The sequence below is a fragment of the Heterocephalus glaber genome, unplaced genomic scaffold (genome assembly GCF_053883595.1).
Source record: "Heterocephalus glaber isolate CG9 unplaced genomic scaffold, H.glaber_assembly_v1.0 deba00001428, whole genome shotgun sequence".
Classification (NCBI taxonomy): Eukaryota; Metazoa; Chordata; class Mammalia; order Rodentia; family Bathyergidae; genus Heterocephalus; species Heterocephalus glaber.
This window is the reverse complement of record NW_028258293.1, coordinates 18,778,259-18,794,030: the sequence shown is the minus strand read 5'-3', so window position 1 is coordinate 18,794,030 and position 15,772 is coordinate 18,778,259. Positions and strand designations below refer to the sequence as shown.

The 15,772-nt window shown below is 40.1% G+C and overlaps 1 protein-coding gene across 3 annotated transcripts in view; it reads right to left on the bottom strand.

Moving 5' to 3' along the window:
• Galnt18 (polypeptide N-acetylgalactosaminyltransferase 18) overlaps positions 1 to 15,772 on the bottom strand; it is a 343,509-nt gene that overhangs the window by 69,491 nt on the left and 258,246 nt on the right. For all 3 annotated transcript variants that reach the window (XM_087211670.1, XM_004851426.3, XM_021263800.2), the window contains one exon: positions 13,708 to 13,822. In XM_087211670.1, coding sequence (XP_087067796.1) covers positions 13,708 to 13,822 — 115 coding nt within the window. The remainder of the gene's footprint in view (positions 1 to 13,707; positions 13,823 to 15,772) is intronic.

Genomic DNA, 15,772 nt, shown 5'->3' with positions numbered 1-15,772 from the left:
GAATATCAGCTCTATGAGAACAAATCTAAGTTACCTTGTCCATCACTGTATACCCAGTGCTTAGCACAGTGTCTAGAATAGTAGATTCTTTAAAAATATTTATAGAATAAATGTACCAAGCACAAAAATAAATATTTAACAGATGGTAGCTGTTATCATTAGCATTCATGTTGGCTTAGGTACCACAGTCCTAAAACACTGTCTTCTTCTGACATCTGTGAGTTTCCCCAGTCCAGCCCATATCTTTCCAGTTGATTCTTCTTTGTAACTGTGGGAATGATTGTGACGCTCACTTTCCCATCTTTGATGCTCATATTCAGTTCTCAAATGTCTTCTGTTTTAGTCCAAACTTTCTTGCTCACTGGGCTCCTCCTCTGACCTTCAATGGGCACACAAAAGACAATTGAGTCCACTGTCTCATCCCCAAGGTTTTCTTCTCTTTATTTTTAGTTATGTAGCTTTGGTTTCCTGTTGAAGTCAGGATTCAGGTATTACATTACTCTATACCTTAATGTCAAGTGCATGTCACAAGCAGTGTAATAAATGTTCACTACAGTAAGTCCCCGACTTACGAACATTCGAGTTGCAAATTTTTACAGATATGAATGGACCTCATATTATGAATATTTGTAGATGTAAACAAATGGTGGAGGGCCGGGGATTTAGCTCAGTGGTTTCGTTGCCTGCTGCACAAGCGCAAGGACCCGAGTTCAATCCCCGGTACCAAAAAAAATTCAAATAAAAGTAAACAAATTGTAGAAGTAGCTCATGTGTCTGCAGGACATTGTCACAGTTGTGTTCCTGTGTATTTACAGTGCTCAATCAGAGTCCAGCATGTCTGGAAGCAAGAGGAAAAGCAGTGGTGATGTGGAGGGACTGCTAGAAAGCACAAAGAAATACACATTGTATATTTGCGTCAAAGGTGTATGAGACTCACTTTGTCAGACTTACAAATGAATCTGACTTATGAACACTCTCCTGGAACAGAACTCATTCATATATGAGTGAATAGATAGATGGATGATTCAAGGTTATTAGTTATTTCCATTGTTATTTGGAATATCAAACTTGTCACAGTTTCCTTATCAAACTCTCTATCTCAAACTCTTCTTTCTTAGCCAATGGCACCCCTAATTCTCCCATCTTTTGGGCTGAAAAATTTCAGTGCTATCTTTGTTGGACCCTGAAAAACTAACTCATTTATAAGAATCAAGAAAGGCACTGTTATGATCTCCAATGATCACTCAGATTTTTATTAAAATTCAAAACAGTGCTAAGGGATCATTTATTTGGATGTCAACTTGGCTGAAGCTTTGGGTCACTGAGGAAGTACAAAGGACTGGAACCTTGAATTTGGTGTTTAGTGGTTTTTGAAATTCTTGGCCTCGGAAGATCAATGCTGAACATTAATTCCGCTGTGTAAGTACCAGCCTTCTGTAGGTGTAACCCTATCACAGCATCTGAAGGACAATGACAAGATTCCAATTCATGACAAAATGATACACACACACACACACACACACACATTAATCTAAGATCTCTGGTTATTCTGAACTCCAGTTTCAGCTAGCTTAAGGCAACCATAACATTTAGAAGCAACTAGAGACTAAATTCCAATTTAAGGTATTTAATTATCTCTGTCTTGGGGATGGGAAATAAGGGAATCTGCTTGCAGCCTTTCCATGCCATGCTGCATCTGAAGATTTCTTGTGACCTTGTCAACTGAGTAAGAATGTTGGTCCCTAATCCCTTACTTTCTCAAGTCTCTATAACTGTGGTAGTACAAACTAGGTTGCTTGACTGGAAACTGTTGCATCAGTGTTTTTAATTAGCTTCCTTGTTGGACAATGAAAAATAGCCATGATGCTAGCAGTGCACTGAGATTACTTAGACCTTTGAGTTCCAGGCCTCTATGGAGACCCATACAGTATGTCTTTCATGTGCTTCAATACCACGCACTGGCCTGCATATAGTAACCTGCCTGGACTTCCTTTGCTGGTGATTAGAACAAAGCCTCTAACATTTTGGTTAATATTTTTCAAAAATCTTGAACAAAGGTGATGCCTATTCTAGGCAATGGCTAGGGACCATGCTTTCTCTTTTTCTTCTTCATCTCTAGTTCCCAAAACCCAGATTTCTGACTTCCCATCTGTCCTGCTCATTTTGTGTAGCAGCTCCATGGTTGATCTCCTTTCTGACCTTCTGGAGCTGGCTTTCAGCTCAGCTCCTGCCCCCATTTCCCCTCCAGTTATGAAGTCTCTTGTGACCTCCAGTGAAGATGCTGTATAGTATCTGTTCCAGGGCCTGGCCCTATGGAAGATTTGGGCTGGATCATCCAGTCCTGAAATGGTACTGTGATCGTTTTCCAATGCAATGCTGGCCCAGTGACACGGTGATTAAGGCATGAGTCATTACATGAAGCAGGCTGGTTCTGATCTTGAGCAATTTTGGGTAGGAGGGGTAGTTAGTTATTCAGTCCTCTTTCTTCTAGGTTCTAATTTAGAAAGTGGGGACAACATTGTAGAACTCACAAGGCTCATATAATAATTAATGAGATGATATACACAAAGTGATAGACAAATACCATACGATAAGTGGAAGTTCCTCTTATTAGAAATATTTTACCATCAGCTTCCAAACTGGCAGCCTAATAATGATTTCAGAGTCTAAGCCAAGCTCATATCATCTACAGGGCACATATCTACTTTACGGAGTAAGAACCTTCTTCTGTTGCCCAGGAATTTATATCACTAAATCTCAGATGTTCCAGAGCTGAGCAAGCCGAAGTTGGGAACCAAGGAAATGCACGCAGTCTCTCGGCTCCAAGGTATCCACCATAAGTGCACTTTTTCTTTCCACTAAGTCCCTGATAAAAATGTTGAACAAGCCAGGAGACACAAAGAGCCTGCCAAAAGCTGTCTTCTGGATTGCTGTTACCAGTTCTATTTCCCCATCGATGGCTCTCCCTTCCGTTTCTGACTATCCTTTTTTAGCCCCAGGTCCCATTACAGAGCCTTGTTCCCAACCTTCAAGTTCAGCTATGATCTTGCTCCTTCTAAGGGTCAACCTACATATTCCCCAACTCCCTAGAATGTTCTTCCTCTCCTTCCCCACCTGAAGAACACACACTCATACCCGGAGAACCCGCTAAATGCCGCCTCCTCTGTGAAGCCTCACTCAGCTCACATAGGTGGAGAGCTCACTCCCTCCTGGTCCCTCACAGTATACACAGGTCTTTCTTCCTCACCATTGTGACCCTGTGTGGGTTGTGTCCTGCCCAATGTTTTCATTTACATTATGCCCAAGTTAGTACATTTTCATTCAGAAAGTATTTTCTGGAGTGTCATTAAGCCAATATAATTCTCTTGATCAATTTTCTATACAATAAAATTAAAATGTTTCCTTCCATGCTAACTTTCTAATTTGGTTTTACTAGCATTATTTTCATTGGGGTTAATATATTTTGCATTAATTTTACAACTAGGATAAGGATTCTTCCATCAGTATGTCTTTATCCATATCACATTTTACAGTATGATCATCATCAGAGCATTTTCTTTTGTGGTAGAAATTTCTACCAAGTTTAGTTTTCTTGGATCAAAATTTGAATAACTAAATTATGTAAATATTCATTTCTTTTATCAATTATTTAATTGTGTGTTTATATGTTCCTAGGGATTTATTGGGGATTGAATCCAGGGGTTCAGTACTACTGAGCTGTATCCCCAGCCCTTTTTTATTTTTTATTTTAAGACAGGTCTCACTAAGATGCCCAAGCTGGGCTCAAACTTGGTTATCTTCCTGCCTCAGCCTCCTGAGTAGCTGGGATTACATGTATGTGCCACCATGGCCAGCAATTGCTTAGTTTTTTATAATTTTTACTATGTTCATTTTTATTTGTTGTTTTTTTGGTGGGGTACTGGGGATCGAACTCAGGTCCTTGGACTTACGGGGCAGGTGGCGGAACCACTGAGCTAAATCCCTGGCCCTATTTGTTGTTTTTATTATTACTTATCTATGACCATTTGTGCTTTTTAAACTTACATATTTTTAAAAAAGAATACCACCTAAAATGTGAGCAGGTTTTCTGAGTTGTGTACTTAACTGCTGTTGCCATGGGTGGATCAAAGAAAGTCCAGAAGTCTTTGAAGTCAAAATAGTGGAAGGGTCCAAAACATCATGTTTAAGCTTGCAACATTTCCTACAATCTTCTATTATACTGTACTTAGAATGTAGTAATGCTCCTCTTAAGGGAATGGGGTAATTCTCATGGGGGTTGAGTTCTGGCTCCTAAAGGCCTGAATTAATTAGCATAAGAGTGGGCTGCTAAGCAATGAAGCCACCTCTTGTGTTCTGTCCCTTCTGGCCATGCCTGCTCACTGTTCCGTCTGTCTGCCTGTCACGCAGCATGAGGTCCTCATTCAAAGCTGAGAAGAGGCCAAGGCACGGCCCAGACTCCAGAATCATGAACCAAAGTGAACATCTGTTCTTTACAAGTCACCCTCACTGAGCTATTCTGCTAAAGCAACAGAGAATGGACTAAGATAATACAGTCTTAGGATAACTGGATGGTCATATGGAAACATAAGATGTTAGATCCATCCCTCACACCATACATCAGGATCAATTTCAAATGAGTCACAGATTAATTTGTAAAAAATGCAATCATACAAGTATTAGAAGAAAAACATAGATGGATTTCTCTGTAACCTGAAAATGGGTAAGTTTTTCTAGGACTAAAATCTGGCAACAGGGAAGAAAAGAAATGATACTTTTGCTGCTTACATTTGAAAAAAGCAGCCTTTGCATAGCAAAAGAGAGAGAGAGAGAGAGAGAGAGAGAGAGAGAGAGAGGGAGGGAGACATCAGAGGCAAAATCAAAAGACAAGTAACAAACTGGGAGAAAATATTGGCAATTTATATGAAAGGCAAAGTATTACCACCCTAATGTGTAGCGATTCTAAAAAAAGAGAAAAGACTAACAACCCTACAGGAAAGTGGGCCAAAGATATGAAGAGCTCACAGAAAAAAAGAAATGCAAATAGCCTTAATCACATGAAAAGCTTTTCAACCAAGTCCTTAATAAGAGAAATGCAAATTAAAACTGCTCTAAAAGTCATTTCTCATCTGTCAGATCGGTAAAAATTTCGAATATTGCACAACATACTGTGTTGGTACAGCTGTGAGGAAATTGATACCTTCGTCATTCCTGGTGGAATAAATACTACCTGTCTGGAGGATATTGGGTGATGTTTAGGAATCTATTCAAAAGATAACCAGTAAAAATATGAAAAATATATAAGATTTAATTATAGTGCTATCCCCTTTCAAAGAAGAAGACTGAGGAATACCTTTATATGCTATTACAGAATGATCCTCAGATATATATATATTCTCAAAAGAAACAAGCTGGTAAAAATACACATACTATACCACCATTTATCTAAGACAGGGCAGATACTATTATAGTCACATTTCTTTATATTTTTCAAGTGTAAAGTAAGAGGAACAAAATAAATGTTTACATTAGTGGTAGTAAAGAAATAGGATGAAGAGGAACAGTGATAGAAAGTAGACTTTTCTGAATATACCTTATCTTGTAAATTTGATTTTGGATTACATGAAGATTTGCATAATTATAAAAAATTAAACTTAAAAATCAAAAGCAAAATTAAATACATGAGTCTATGTATTTATTAGTTTGGTAGGAGAGCTACATAGAGAGGAATCACTTTAGCTATCTTTAAAGCATAGTAATTTGACTGTACGTCTCTAGTGGGATATAAACTAAAAACAAGGAATGCCGAACACAAAAAAAATTAAATTGTTTCTAGTCATCATGTTTTTGGTGACAGTGTTGTTATCAGTATTGTGAAACACTGTGGGCATCCTAGAGAATAAAACAAATGAGTAATTTTATACTTGTCCTCAAGAGCCAGAAATTTCAGCATGGGAGAAAAATACATAAAGATGTAAGATTGATGAGGGTGAGTAAAACCCTGTAGTCCTAAATTCGAAGCAGAAAAATGAATAGAAGTGTTTGAAGTATTTTATCTCTACAAAAATAATAATAATCATTTCTACTTCTGACTACTGTAAAGTTCTAGAAACTCGGATCAACCTGGTAGCAATGAGCGCCTCCGGGGCCCAGTTTGTGTTTTTCTCACAAAAATACTATTCCTTGCTAAAGGTGCACTGGGAAATAGCTAATCACAAGGAAATGTGTAGGAAGACCCTGGCATCACTAAAGAGCCAAAAGAATTCAGAAGCCAATGTCAATAGGGTTCTGATGCCAAACTGGGAAAATTTGAAAGTCAAGCAGGATGTTAAGTATAATGAACTGGAATACATCAAATATATTTAAATCCATAAGTTCAAGAGACTATAAAACTTATTGGTCTCTTTTGGAAGATGATTGAGAATTCATATTTTTGAAAGGTGTTATAGAAAGGACTATTTATTCTAACTTCTTCAAATGAACTTTGTTGTACTTGTGGGCAACCAAAGAATGAATTTCTATAAATGTTTCTTTATGAAAATTATTCCAGCTAATAAATGAGAAAGAAAAAATAAATTTACTACTATTTTGCAACCTCTCATGAATTATTTTTTTTTGTTAAATTCTTTTATTGGTACATTGTAGGTATACAACACAATTACATTTCTCACTGGGAATTGTACCTTTACATAATGCATCTTGGTTCTTATTTTTTCCCCATTTCTAGCCCTCCCTTCACCCCCTCCACCCTTCCCTATTCTCATGAATTATTAAATCAAAGCAATAATTGACAATGACTGCTAGGATCACAAATGGAGAAATAAGTAGATGTTATGTGCCTTATGATGGAAGTCCACAAAAACTATCTCTAAGATCATCTTCTTACAAAATTAAACCCAAATCTCTAGATCTAACTACCAATTTAGAAGAATAAATAAGACAGAAGGACATGCATCAGGGAAATGCAGTCAGGAAAATCTAGACTGTTCAAGTCTCTATGGGGGGGTGAGAAATAGGGGCTTGAAAAACATATTAACTCATCAAATCATGATTTGAGCAAAAAAAAAAAAAAGGAAAGCAAAAAGAAGAAGAGCAATAATGAGAAAATTGGTGAAATTTAAACATTCATTGAATATTTGATGGTACTATAGAATTCTTCTCAACACTTTTAGGGCTGAAAATAGTACTCTGGCCATGTTTATTGTTCTTTTTATATGTCACAATCTAGTTTGCATGCATAGTGAAACTTTTTTGATGAGCTCATATGATGTCTGGGATTTGCTTTAAAATAATCAGAATTGGGAGAAGAGTGGGAAAGGGTAGAATTAAAACCAAACTGGTTTGAGTTGACAATTCTGAAACTAGTCGATGAGTAGAGATTTACTATTTTTACACATACTTGAAATTGTCTACAATAAAATGCTTTTAAAAGTCCCTTTTTGATAAAATATCTGGAGGAAGGAACACAGTACCCTAAATAATGTATTAATTATTTTAGAAGACAGTTGAATCCAAATCCTAAAATTCAACTTCCTTTAGAAGGGACCCTGTTATGTGTAATTCTTGGAATTATGGACCATGAAAGGTGTCATATATGACCTGTCCCTGTTCACTGGAAGCTAAGACATTTTCATATAACCTAGATTTAGTTAACTGTATGCTCTCACTCAGAATTTTAAATCTCAGTGAATGTCACCAAGACCCAAGAAAAGGTGCCCAGTATCCAGGGGTAGGACTCTAAGCGGAGATATTCGACAGGATGTCAGTAACTTGTAAATATGTTCAATGGTTGTCCAACAGAGTCTTGTCTAGTAGAATCAATGTTTTCTCTGTGTTGTCTTCCAAACAGCTCGATCTAGTTCAGACTCATCCACAGCTGGGACAAGAAGAGGAGCAAGTCTCTTTCATCTCATCCATGACTATTTAGTCCTGACAGAAGGCTCAGAGATGTTCCTGAATAGACTCTTATTACCACAGGGCTTTGGCTGCGTTCCTGCTGTGTAGCCTCTCTTCATTCTTGCTTGTTTTTCTTCTGCTTCTACAGACCTCTTTATTTTTTTAAGATACCCAACAGCCTCCCTATAAATTTCTTTGGTCTTTTAGTTAGCCCAAGTCAGTTTTCTTTGCTTACAACATAGATTCTTGAGGGCTATTTGAATAAAAAGTTCAGCAGAACTATAATACCTATAAATTAATGCATACTTTAAAAAATAAAACACTATATGGATGGTAGTACAGTTATTCAACATACATATTTACATGTATAATAGATGCGATCATGTTTTATATAAAACACTTTATAGTTTATGAAGTACTTAAATTAATTTTCTTCTGTTATCTTTGTTGTTAAAAATAGTAATTATGATAATGAGATAATAAAGCATAGGAATGAATTAGCTTTTCTGGTCAATATAAATATTTTTAATCATATAACACTACTAAGATAATAAACTGTGGCTTGCTTATAGCATTTGACTGCTGTGTGCATAAATAGGATAATTGTAGGGAAAGAATTTTGCAAACACAGATGAAAGGTAATGTCCCTGTTTTGTTGATGTGGAAGCAACAGATGAATCTAGCATAGGGACTAAGGGGGTTGTTTGATACTTGACACCTATGCAACTTGTGCAATCTACCACTATTGTGTCCACACCTTCCTTGCTCCCTTCATCACACATACTCTGTGGAATTGGCATTTTTTTCTGGGGCATGTGTAGGTACTAGCTTCTTCATGGCTGAGGAAGAAGATTCAAGTAGACCAGGACAACAGCAAGATGTCATGGGTTGAGAGTAGTCACTGTCCAAGGTATTGTGATATCTCCAATGCAAGTCTTTGTATAATTAAGCTGTTAAATAAATCTATCCAAATGAGAAAGACCTTAAAACAATTCTTCGGTGTCCTCAAGGCCAAAAAGTGGAGCCAGTAAGCTAGACTTTCTCCTGTCCTAGATGCTACTCAACTACAAGAGGAACTGTCCCACAGTGAGGGATTCCACTTCTAGTCAGGCCTTCTGATGAAGCTAGGAAAGAGCCATTAAAGGAGGTAAAGCTGGCATTGAGGAATAAAGAATAAATTCAACAATTCAATCTTAGGAACACGTAGTAAGAAGTTATCCAGCAGGACAAGAAAACTACTTAAGAGTCATCATAATAGCAAACAGTATTCTAAAGAGGCAAATGATAGTGAACATTCCAAGACAGAGGCTCTAAGACACCACAAGGAACCCTAAATGAGCAAACTGTAGATATCCAGCTAAGGAGTCAGTGACTTGCAGATATGCCCAAGTAGCTATCCAACAAGGAGTTCTGTATGGTAGACTCTTCTCCATGGCACATTTCAAACTTTTTAATCCAGTCTGGAATGCTCTACAGGAGGGGCAAGATGGACAGGGGGTTACTTTCATCTGGCTGCATGCTCTGGACCTCTGAACATTACTGGTAGGTCACTGGCTGCATCTATGGTGTGCTTCCTTTTCCCTTCTTACTCTTTTCCATTACAGAAAGGGTGGAGAGTACTATTAAATATATTAAAGAATTTAACTGCAAGGAATAAAAAGCAGGTTAGGCTTCCAAATAGGGTTCCCCACATCAGCTCTTTTTTGGGGGGTACAGGGGTCGGGGGGTCCTTGCGCCTGTAGGGCAGGTGGTGGAACCACTAAGCTAAATCACCGGCCCACCCACATCAGTTCTATACAACTGATGAATTGCTGATTTCAGAAAAGGAAAATTTTACAGTCAAAATTTTCCAAAGAAATTTTTAGATATTTCTATGGACTTTTCATCTTCTTGAACAGAATAAAATTTCTTTATGACTCAAGGATCTTGAGATCACCAGAAATTGTGCTGTACATGCTGAGTGTTTAGCTTTAAAAGAAATAGATCCAGGCTGCTACATTGTTGGACACTTGTTATCATCTCCATATTCTCAGTTCTAATAATTTCAACACATTTGGAATATTTTGTTTCTTCAAAGTTTGGCAGTACTTAATGGTAAAACCATCTGGTCCTAATTATTTCATTTGTAAGAATATTTTACATTATGAATTCAATTTATTCAATGGATCCAGGACAATTTGGGATTTTTATTTCTTCCTGGGTCAGTTTGCCCAAGCTACAAATTTCCTTAGACCTGAAGTATATCTTTTATAATTTACTTAATGACAGCCTGTGTCTTAGTCACTTTCTCGCTGCTGGAACACAATACCTGACACAATCTAAAAGAGAGGAAATTCATTTGGGCTTAGATTTTTTTTCAGTGTATGGTCAGCTGGTTTCAAGGCAGAAACAGGATGGCAGAGAAGTCTAGTGGAGGAAAAGCTGCTCATTTAATGAAGGCCAGGAAGCAAAGTGAGAAGGGAGAAGCCACGGAGGGAGATATAACCCCTCCAGGTCATGCTGTTAGTGGCCTGCCTCTTCCTACCAGACCATCCCTCCCAGTAGCAAGTCAGCTATACTGTCTCCATGATTCAATCATCTTCTAAAAGCCCCACCTATGGGTTCATGAGGCCTGTGGGAGACATTCTTAATCTAAACTTTAACAGTCCGCTAGTGGCAAACTCTTTTGATTTTTTGTGTGTCTGAAGATGACTTTCTTTTACTGTGGCTTTTGAAGGATATTATTATTGGGTATTGAAAATTATATTCTCTCAGTATAATGAAGATATTATTTCATGATCTCTTGAATTCTGTTGGTGCTGTTGAAAAGTCAGCTGCCATTCTGATCGTCCCTGATCTTTAGGAAGTCTACTTTTTTTTTTCTTACTGGTATAAGTTTTCCTCTTTATCTTTTGTATTCCACAGTTCCACTATACAATATGTCTAAGTGTGACTACCTTCATATTTCATCTTGCTTTGGCTAGTTTGACTTCCTAAATTTGAAGATTGACCCTATTTAGGAAACTTTTAATCCATCATTATTCAAATATTGTTGTTTTTTTTTACCTGATTCTCTCTTTTTATCATTTCCATTTGAAATTTTGAGATACTGTATATTAAACTCTCCCTCTCTCTCTCTCCCCCCCTCCTTCCCTCCCTCCCTCTCTCTCTCAATCTTACATGTCTCTTAACCTTTTTTTTTCTTTTCCTTTTTTAGATGTCTTTCTGGGCTGATTTTGGCTAATTTCTTTAGATCTGTTTTCTAATTTCCTATATCTGATTGCATCTGCAAAAACCCTATTTCCAAATAAGATCCAATAAGGTCATAATCACAGCTAAAGGATAGTAAGATTTCATCATATTTTTGTGGGGTGAGGGACTCAATTTGACCTATAATCAGTTTCTAACAATTTTTTACTTCCTTGCCAGTTCTTAAATACTTTTTAATACATATTTTAGTACTTTGATAGTCATAAAGTATATAATCTTACTATCTTCTATTCAATGTCACTTCTTATTTCCAACTTATTTCATTCTGCCACAGATGTTCCTTCCCTTTTCCTATTGCCTTGTGTACTTAGAAATCAGGGGGAAAAGTTTTATTCAAATTGAGTGCAAAATAAGAGTAAGTCATTAGATCACGACTCACTGGACCTGATTGTGAATGAAATGCAAGGATGGAGGCTGTAATACCTTTTAGGGAGTGCTCAAAGGACTCCTATCCCTAGAGCAATCATAGTGATCTGTTTATTGAATCATAAATATTAGGATTGACTCCTTTATCTTTTACAAGTTGCATGACCTTGAGAACATATGTAAGCTCTTAATTTCAGTTTTCCCAACTGAAAAAGAAGAGAGGTATCATAATAATATCCATTGTTACAGTGTTTTGTGGATAAATAGCATAAGTAAAATGCACAGCACAATCCCAGCACAGAGTGGGCTTTCAATAAGAGTGCAAACAACCCTGTTTCTCTGTTCTGAAATAGAGAAGAACTTGAATAAGTGGCTCTGGAAAAGCGAGGTGTGAAAAAACAGTGCTTTTTACTTTTACACTGAGGGATAATTATTTTATAGATGAGAAAACTGAGGCACTGAGATGCTGGCTCATAAAACATGAAAGAAAAACACAAATAAACTAATAACTACCCAAATGAGGGAGCCTGTTTGGAGAGGATCAGCAGGCAGTTCTGTGGCCCTGCAGGGGGAACTGACATCAGGCAAACCAGTTCCTCCCTCAGTGTGCTCAGTTCTGCCAGCTAAGAGGAGGCTGGGCCCCTGCTTTAAAAGCCACCTTTCCTTGAACTCCAGCGACACTTTATCTCCAGCAAGCGGGAGAGAAGAGATGCAAAGGAAAAAACCAGACAAGATTTTATACAATATTTTAAACCCTGAACACGAAGCCACCCAAAGATATTTTAACACATATTTGAGAGCCTCACCCAGGCCCACACTGCAGAATAGCTTTGTAATTCAAGGAAGGAAAGGCCAGAAATCACCACCACTCTGTGACTGACTCACACACATGTTGGAAGCAGAGTTCACAAATCTAATTCCTTTCTCCATGCCTGGACATTTTCACCCAGGGAACACAAGTGACCAGAGGCAGTGCTGTCCGCTCAGCCAATTCCTGACAGCAGCTTCTGGAGAAACATATTGCGTTTGGGGGCAAACATTTATCCAGGAGCAGTGCTAAAACAAGACGGTGCGGATGCCAGCAGTGAATCAATGACCGGCGGAGGGAGAGCTGAAAAATTGAGGGTGATTATGCAGGGCTGTTCTCCATGAATACATTAGCCCCCAATGAGCCCATGCATTTGCCCTGCCACCAAAGCAATTTCTTGAAGTTCCAGTGAATACAGGGAAGTGTTTTCTAAGCTCAGCTTCAGACAGGCCATTCCTACTGCCACAGCCATGGACACCAGGAGGGACAAGGCCCTCTTCAAGGATTGGCCCGCCTACAGTGTGTGGGTGCCAGGTTGTTAATGATCTCCATGGGGAAGACGGTAGGAACTACCTCAGAGCCATGCCACAATTCAAACATTGGGCTGCAACACTCCCCAGTGTGGAAAAGATCCTTCGTTGTATCCATCGTCACATTCCTGGCCCATACCATGGGCAGCTAAGGGTTCCTCTGAGGGAGGGGAGGGGTGTGTTCGGGTTTATCTCTTTGCAGGCAGGGGTAAGGAGCACAAAGCCTAGGAAGAGGTCCTGTAGGATGAGAAACAAAACAGTGCCTCTCACAGAGTCACACATGGGCCTGGGGGAGGATGAGTAGCAGCCTCAGGAAAGAGTGTGAGGTAGTAACAGGCCTAGGGCTCTGACCAGCACTAGGTGGGGTCAGATACCACACTGAGTGAGCCTGGCTGCATTTTGTTATCTATACCGCAGAGTTTATTTCCCTGTAGCTCTCTCTTGACAGTCTCTGTCAAAGTTCTGGGGGCCACTGTGGAAGAGACAGAGAGTATCCAAGTGACTCTGAGGAGCCCTGCTGCCCGCCACCCCCTGATGCCTATTGTCTCACCTGGCACACACCTTTGCTATCCTGATGGGCTCATATCAGTTTTAGCAAAGAAGCTGCTCCCTTGAGTTGGCAGCTCAAGTCTCCCTTCCCCTCAGCCGCCAGCAAGCAGGTCCTGAAGTCCTCTTCCTCCTGAAAATTCACGAGGCTCCACCTTGAGTCCCCTGCCTCTGGCCCCAGTCTCATGCGTGGACCGGGATTAGGGCTTCAGAATCAGACTGTGAGCCTTGACTTTAAGTCCCCTTTCTTCACTCCCAGCCTCATTCATCTTTATGGGAGCTGAGTTTGCCCTGTCTGTGAGAAACCCTACTCACCCTGATCCCGAGCTCGACATTCTCGCCTCCATAGACCTCCATGCCTTCGTCCAGCAGGCCGATCTCCTGGAAATACTGGCGGTCCACAATGAAGCAGCCAATGAGGGCGGGGCTCCTGCAGGAAAGGGGGAGGCGGCCAGTGGTGAGCCCAGGGCTGTCTCCTGGGAGCTCCTTGGGGAGTAAGAGCTTCCTACCAGGAGGACAGGCTCTCCCATACTCTGCTGTCAGAGCCCATGGAGGTCTCCTTCTTGGAGTGGCCCTGGTCTGTTCTTTCCCAGCCAGTCCAGGAAGGCTGTTTATTGGGGCAGCAGGCAGACAGCTCCTAATTGCCAGGACCAGCCTCATTCCCAGGGCTTGTGTGTGTCCTAGCCCAGGGCAATGGTCATCTTGCTATCTAGGCTGATTGTCTCTATCTCTCGCTGCCTTGACCCTGACCTCTGAGCTGCCCAGCCCACCTGTTTCTGCCCGGGCATCCATGCCAACTTGCCCACCCTCCTCAACTGGGGTTCTTCATGCCAACTTGTGACTGCTTAGAGAGAATAGCTGGGAACAGGTGGTAAAGGGCTTTGGATAATATGGAAAACAATCTGTAGATTTATCTGTAGCTAGAGGGGTATTCACTAGGTGTGACAGGTGTGTCAACAGTGGTGTGAACAGATCTGTTTAAAAAACTACTCAGGCAGTAGTGGGGATTGGGGGGGCTGAGGAATCAATATGGGTTTGGGGGAAAGAAGTTGTTCTCAGAAGAAAGCAGCATTCCTGCTGGGAAACTGCTCTTTGCTATCTGTGGGACACCAGGGGGACATGTCCCACAGGTCAAGGCGCTTAGGTAGACACCCAGGTTTGAGTCAACAGCTTTCCTCCCTTAGGGCTCTGAGATTCTGCAGACACCCAGTAAAATCAGCAGGAGCTCATGGGGCTGCTTCTCTGCTGACAGCAAATGACTTTGAATTGTTCTACTGCACACTGCTATCCTTTCTAGCCCTTGCCTGGCATTTTATCAGCCCATGGCTGGAGGATTTGGAGGGGAAGGGGGAGAAAAGGAGAAATGAAGAATCTTTAGCTATGAGAAACTGTCAATCACATGCAAATGCATCTGTCTTTGAAACTGGAAACTCATTACTGTACAGAAAGAACTATTTTGCAGGCTGTTTCTCTGGAGAATGCTGATGCAGGAAGCTGCTCAGCACACTGGCACCCGGGGGTCACTGCCACTCTTGCTTCCAAATCACTATACTTTATTCTAAATGGCTTCACCCTCACAGACCACAGGAATAGAGCATGGTCAATTTATGCTCCTAAAGCAAGTTGGCAGCCTGCTCTGGTGGAGGACACTGGATTCAGACCTTTGAGGTGAGCACTATGGAAATAACCCCACTTCTGGCTGTGATTCTCTGAGAAGAGATCCTCAGCCTTTCTGAACTGCTGAATCTACAGAACATGGGATCAGCTATAACCTCACATGGACTCAGTTACATAAGGTAACTGAGTAATCCTCTGGGACATAACTGTCACTCAAAAGACCATTTAAAAAGATGTACTTGCTCACCAAATAATCCCAGAGGATCTTTTTTCTAAATACAAGGTGGTCCATCAGAGTGGGGTCTCAGTTTCACCTCCACTCTCATGAGTGTTGGACATTACAAGGCACTCAGGAACTGTGCTCCTAGAGCATATAGGAAGGGGTCTTGCTCCACCTGCTACATCCTGCTAGGGAGGGAACAGAATCTGGAACACAGGCCACCTCTGGAGGTCCAGTACTTATCAACCAGCTAGGGTATTAAGTGGATTGGTCAGCCTAAAAGTGTTATTGATTTATGCCCTCCATCAGTTCTGAAAGGATTCAGCAATATCTTGTGAGAAAATGTGAAACACATTGAAAAACATAAATTATGTCTGGAAAGATCTAAAGATTACGTCAAATTGGGCATCAGTTAGAAGGCATGTGAAGATTGAGGTCCTCTTTCATAGTTCTTAAAGTGGACTCACAAATAGGGCTCTGAGTTTCTTGATGGCCAAGGTGAAAATGAATACACACAGTCTTAGAAATAAAATGTACAGTTCT